Genomic DNA, 5,611 nt, shown 5'->3' with positions numbered 1-5,611 from the left:
TCTTCCATATGTTAGCTTGCTAAAACTTGTCCATTGTGGTTGTATATGTTTAAGGGTGTCTTTCGGCTCTTGTATATCAACATGCCATCACACCTCTGGCTCTTCCATGCAAGCTTATGATCCCTACAAGAGGTGAGAATGCTATTATTAGCTATTATTACCCATTCATTGTGCTGTAATTGGCCTCTTTTCAATAGGTACCCTTTTTGTTTGTATTCCCTAATCACTGACTGAACTACACTTGTCCTCATGTGTAACCTTTTTGTGAACAGATCCAAACGAGGAGGCCTTGGAGCTAGCCACGCCAACAAGTTCAACCATGGATTTATTAAAGCAGGGAGCAGGTAAGCCTTTATTTTACTTTCCTCGTTGCTTTTTGTAAATCTCATTCATCTCCTAATTTCTCTTCAATTTTCTACAACTTCAGGACCTCCTAAGCCTACTGAAGATTTTTACGGTAAATATGGCACGTTAACTCTTTTTGTTACTGTTTGCATGCTAATTTTATAGTAAATACTGGCAATGAAAATCAACTACTCACTATGTGCACCTCAAAGTAGTCCTCAACATAAGGTCACAGCAGTTCACTTGCCTTAAATAATAGCTATGATTTGAGACCAGTTATTATTTCACAGTTATTTTATCTTTTTCTCACAGCATGTAATGTTTTGTACATAAACTCCGTGGATATGGAATCGCTGACTGGTCCTCAGGCTGTGGCCAAAGCCATCACTGAAACTCTTGCTGCCAGATCCTCTCCCACAGCAACCATTGTCCACTTCAAAGTGTCCACACAGGGCATCACACTCACTGACAATCAGAGGAAGTGAGTGGATGTAATATATTTCACTTTAACATTTTACATAGACATAACTGCTAAAGGGACAGTTCACCCAAAATTGAAAATTACTCATCCTCAAGCCGTCCTAGGTATATATGACTTTCCTCTTATAGACAAATACAACTGTGGCTATATATATTATATAGATTATATATATATAACACCTTGGCTCTTCCAAGCCTTATAATGAATGGGTTTAAGATTCTGAACCCTGAAAAACTGCATCCATACATCATAAAAATCAACACATGGCTCCTGGAGGTTAATAAAGGTCTTCAAAGGTGAATCTATGCAGTTGTGTAAGATAAATATCCTTATTTATAACTGTAATCTCTAGCTTCCTCTAACTGTCCTAAGTATAGTGGCATTCTTGCAGAAGAGGAAGAGCCAATCTCCTATTGTATTAGTCTAAAAGAAGAATATTCGTGAAGGTGTGCAAATCATGGAGTAATTTTCATTTTTGGGTGAACTATCCCTTTGCTGATCTTTTGTGACTTTGGAATAACCAAACTTTCCTTGTAGGATTTTTTTTCGTCGTCATTACCCAATCAACATGATCACTTACTGCAATTTGGACCCACAAGACAGAAAGTAAGTATTTTGTTTAGGTATTTTAGTTTGCTTATCTAAACGGTCCATGTACTACATGTTTGCATTTTAGAAATATACTTTTACATTAAATTCAAGTGCTTCATATCCCATTGTTTTCACAGGTGGAATAAAGCAGAGGGTGGTGTAGCAAAGTGAGTACACCATATTAAAAAAATGACAATAATTTCGTTAAATACACTGAAAGATGACTAATAAGACTTTACTCTGGTTTACAATGCAGAATTTTTGGGTTTGTGGCTCGAAAACAAGGAAGCACGACTGACAATGTGACTCATCTGTTTGCTGAGCTGGAACCAGACCAGCCTGCTTCAACCATTGTCCATTTTGTCTCCAAAGTCATGCTGAACACCCAGAAACCTTGAGCGATCTTCTAGCAACCATCTTGGTTTCTCCATGAATCTGAATTTTCTCACCAAAGAGGATTTGGTTATACTTATCTTATTTTTCCAGAGTGGATTATTCTTTCTACATACATTATTATTTTCTTTTTGTTGAGTAACTCTGGTGGTTGGGCTCTTACTCTTTCTTCTTTGTGAAGATTTGAAAACGATGCTGTTTTTTTTGAGTGAAAATCGTGCTGAAAAAAAGCAGATTAAGACTACGTCAGGGTTAAAGTACTGTAGTAAGTGTAAATGAAAGGGATAAAGATTGTCCCTCTGGCCTTCTTTATCGGGAGGCAGGACTTTACAATAAAAAAATACAAATATAAAATATTATTTAGAGAAAATGCCAATTTTGTGATTGAACAACCAAAGGTAGAGTTCAGGAAAAAAATTGTGTCTGACGAATATTTTCTTTTTATTTTGTAAAGAAAAAAGAAAAAAGTTAAGATCAGACAAGTCTAAAACTCCAAATTCTTCTTTCTGTGTCCTCCTGTGAAAAGTATGAAGAAGCCATTTTGCATGTTTGCTTGCAAGAATCACAAGAGTAAGTCATTTTCTCTGAATTCAGAGGACATTAGTTTGCTCTGCTGTTACTCAGAAAAGCGTTTTGCAGAACTTAGCTTTTCACTTTAAATAACAGACCAAATCTGTTGAAACAAATGGAAAAAAAAAATGTGGTCCAAAAAATGGCAGAAAATCACCTTGCCAAATTGTTCACCACATAAAGACTTGCTACACTTGCCTGTGGACATGGAAATAGCAACTACACTGCAGTCACTGGAAACTTTATGCTGAGATTCTATTCATACGGATAGTAAAGAACACTGGCTCTACCCACAAATGTCCTGGCTGTGGTAGTAGATGTTTAGCTTTTTCTGAACTGTGCTCAACATCCCATTCACAGCTTTGCCCCAGTCAGTGACGATAATAAGACAACATTTTGTTGCATACTGTTTGAGTGCATGGGTAGATCCATTTTGTACTTGTCTTTAAAATGTATTACGACAAACCATGACATTTAATGAATATTTATTTTTGTTGCAGTATTACTCATGGGTAACTAATATTAAAATATAGTGTATAGTCTACAGAAAAAAAAAAAAAACTTGACTTAAAAGTTAAAAAGAAATTATTTTAGCTAAAATATCAAAATCAGGTTTTGAGAAGCTCTTGATGTAAAATGTATGTTACGGTTTTTGTCTTTATTTGAATGTGTGTTCACTGTGTCACTGTGTTAGGTGATTTAGAATGAAAAGGCATGAATGTGGAAGAAACCGAAAAAAAATATTTTAGATTATAAAAAAAAAAACACCAATTAATATATGTATAGAAATTTGCCATGAGTGCTGCCATTATGTGTGTGATTAAAATAGCTCCTGGATTGATATGGATTATGTTATTGGTCAAAGAGAGGTCATTTATTTGCTGTTTTCTGTGGAAATGTAAAAGAGGCAATGCAACAATATGTTTGCCAAAAGTATATAGAATTTAGTGTAATGCACGTTCCATCCTGTCAATGATTGGGTTGTTACAGTATTTATTCTCTGTTCACCATCATTAAGTGCTTTATAATCATAGATGGGGCTAAAGTTTAAAAACAATCATCTAAAGTAACTGACAGGATGAAAAGTGTTTTATTATAGATTTCTCTAAAACTTAAGACAATGGTGGTACACTTAAGTAAGCCATGAGTAGAAAGTCAAAGCAGTTCACCTAAAATGTGTTGGCAGTGCAGTATTTACTGTCAGGTTTTACTGTTTGAAATGTAGGTTCTGGAGCTGCAACACGTTCCACTGTTTTAAGGAGAGCAATCATGGATGAAATGAGAGAAATTGTGGGGTTTAAAGTAGATTTTGTCTACTTCCAAATGGTCAAAAAGGAGCAATTTGACACCATGTGCAATAGAAAAGAAAAAAGAAAAAAATCATAAAGTGAACCATTTGGTAAATGGTGATCATCTTGAAATACACTAAAGGAGGTGTCCAGTACCTTGCTGTCATTCTGCATTATTACAATAATGATAATAATCAGTTTGTAGTGCTGTTTCTCAGCAGATGGCAGTGTTTCACATTAAGGACCAGGTTAAACCACGGCATTAGATTGGAAAATATTTCAGTTGCACAGTGCAGCCTTAAACAACACAATCTCTGAAACCACCCTCTAACTGGACAGCTATGAGTGTTTAGATTTAGATCATTTTCTATTCACAGGCACGAAAGGATAGCCCTCTGAAAGGTACCTGGAAAAAAATCTAAATTGGCCCTGTATTTAAAAATTTCCCTGAAAACTTTTCATGAAAACATCATAATTCATATAATTGAGGAATGCAACATGACCTAGCCAATGGAGTTCCTGATTCAGTGTATATATAATCAAATAAGTTAAGAGAAGGATTACTGATGACAGTAAACAAAGTTCTGCATGATTTTCAATTCTCTAGCTTCAGTCATTTCTATTCCAATCCTGTGCACAAAAGACACGACCATACAGATATGGTTTCCTAAGTCTGTTGTGAAAGGTGGCCAACCTGGACCCCATTCACCTTCAGGATCAACTGGACCTCAGTGACACGCTCATCTCAATTAAAGTATGTATCAATTTTCCAACATCTTCTCTAATGGTAAGTTTTTCCAGATTTATTTATTGCATTCCTAATGTCCTGTGCATATTTCTTTACTATTGTACAATTTCAGTGTCATAATTTTTTTATTTTATTTTTCAAATTTGATTTGTTATACTGACATTTTCTGTCAGGAGAAAGCCTTTTGTTATCATTTTCAGAGGTTATTTGAAAGTTCTATGACTGCTTTTTAATACATTACTCATGCAACATTTGGGCCATTTCTTATTCTTACTGAACCCATAAATAATTTGTGCAGACAAGACAGTATTGAAAACAAAACTTTTGTGACTTTGTTTTTGACTAATTGGTATATTTGAGTAGTGAGCAGCCTGACAAATATCCTGCCATGCCCTAGCAACCATAGATATAAATGAACTGTCCATAACACAGAAACCTGGCTCTTTTGATTTGATCGAGCGTCCAGTCTATTAGTGTCATCCTGTCTAACCACATCAACCATATGGCAGCATAAATATATTATATATAACTATATTTCATCAATGAAACATCACACATGAAGTTGTCTCTTTTCAAGAAGCCAGTGTCTAATGGGTGCTTAGCTTGCCCAGCAACCACCCATATTAGCTTAGCAACCATACTGGATCATGAATAAGCCAGCGCTAGAACATTCTAGGTTTAAATTTTTGTGACTTACTTTCAGTGTAACTCTGTGCACGTCCTGATTCTGTAGTCAGATATGTTCCTAGGTAAACATATTGTTGACCCTGGAACAAAATTTTAATCCAAAAATTTAGTCTTGACCATATCCCTACACGTAATCCTAACCTTAACCTTGAGTAATCCATAAGATCAGAGGAACACTGATGTACAAGCACCAAACACTGATTGCAAACCTATCAATCAAAACAAAAGCTCTAAAAAAAAGTTCTTCAAATCTGATTGGTTAATCACGATGTTGTTTCAGAGTCAACACAGATGTTGATCCAGGAACATGTCCCACTTGATCCGGAGTTTTGTGCAGCGTTTGGTTCAAATATTTTGCACCTAATAAGTCTGTCATTCGCTGAAAACAATAATTAATTAATATTTAATTAATATTTAACTTAATCCTAATGTTCTTACTTCTAACCGTTTTAAAAGATCTTTTCTAACCATTTATTAAATATGCCTCTCTAAAAACATTCTAACATT

At 35.1% G+C, this 5,611-nt stretch overlaps 1 protein-coding gene across 1 annotated transcript in view; it reads left to right on the top strand.

Annotated features, from left to right (window-relative positions):
• Window positions 1-3,221, top strand: part of tns1a (tensin 1a) — a 50,728-nt gene extending 47,507 nt beyond the window's left edge. Inside the window, exons 28-34 of the mRNA XM_043241646.1 lie at window positions 52-132; window positions 273-344; window positions 428-457; window positions 658-826; window positions 1,364-1,432; window positions 1,555-1,584; window positions 1,674-3,221. Coding sequence (XP_043097581.1) covers window positions 52-132; window positions 273-344; window positions 428-457; window positions 658-826; window positions 1,364-1,432; window positions 1,555-1,584; window positions 1,674-1,815 — 593 coding nt within the window. The 3' untranslated portion in view covers window positions 1,816-3,221. The remainder of the gene's footprint in view (window positions 1-51; window positions 133-272; window positions 345-427; window positions 458-657; window positions 827-1,363; window positions 1,433-1,554; window positions 1,585-1,673) is intronic.
• Window positions 3,222-5,611: the final 2,390 nt, after the last annotated feature.

Source organism: Puntigrus tetrazona, chromosome 6 (assembly GCF_018831695.1).
Source record: "Puntigrus tetrazona isolate hp1 chromosome 6, ASM1883169v1, whole genome shotgun sequence".
Lineage (NCBI taxonomy): Eukaryota > Metazoa > Chordata > Actinopteri > Cypriniformes > Cyprinidae > Puntigrus > Puntigrus tetrazona.
The sequence above is the reverse complement of the archived record's forward strand: the minus strand, read 5'-3'. Positions and strand labels throughout refer to the sequence as shown.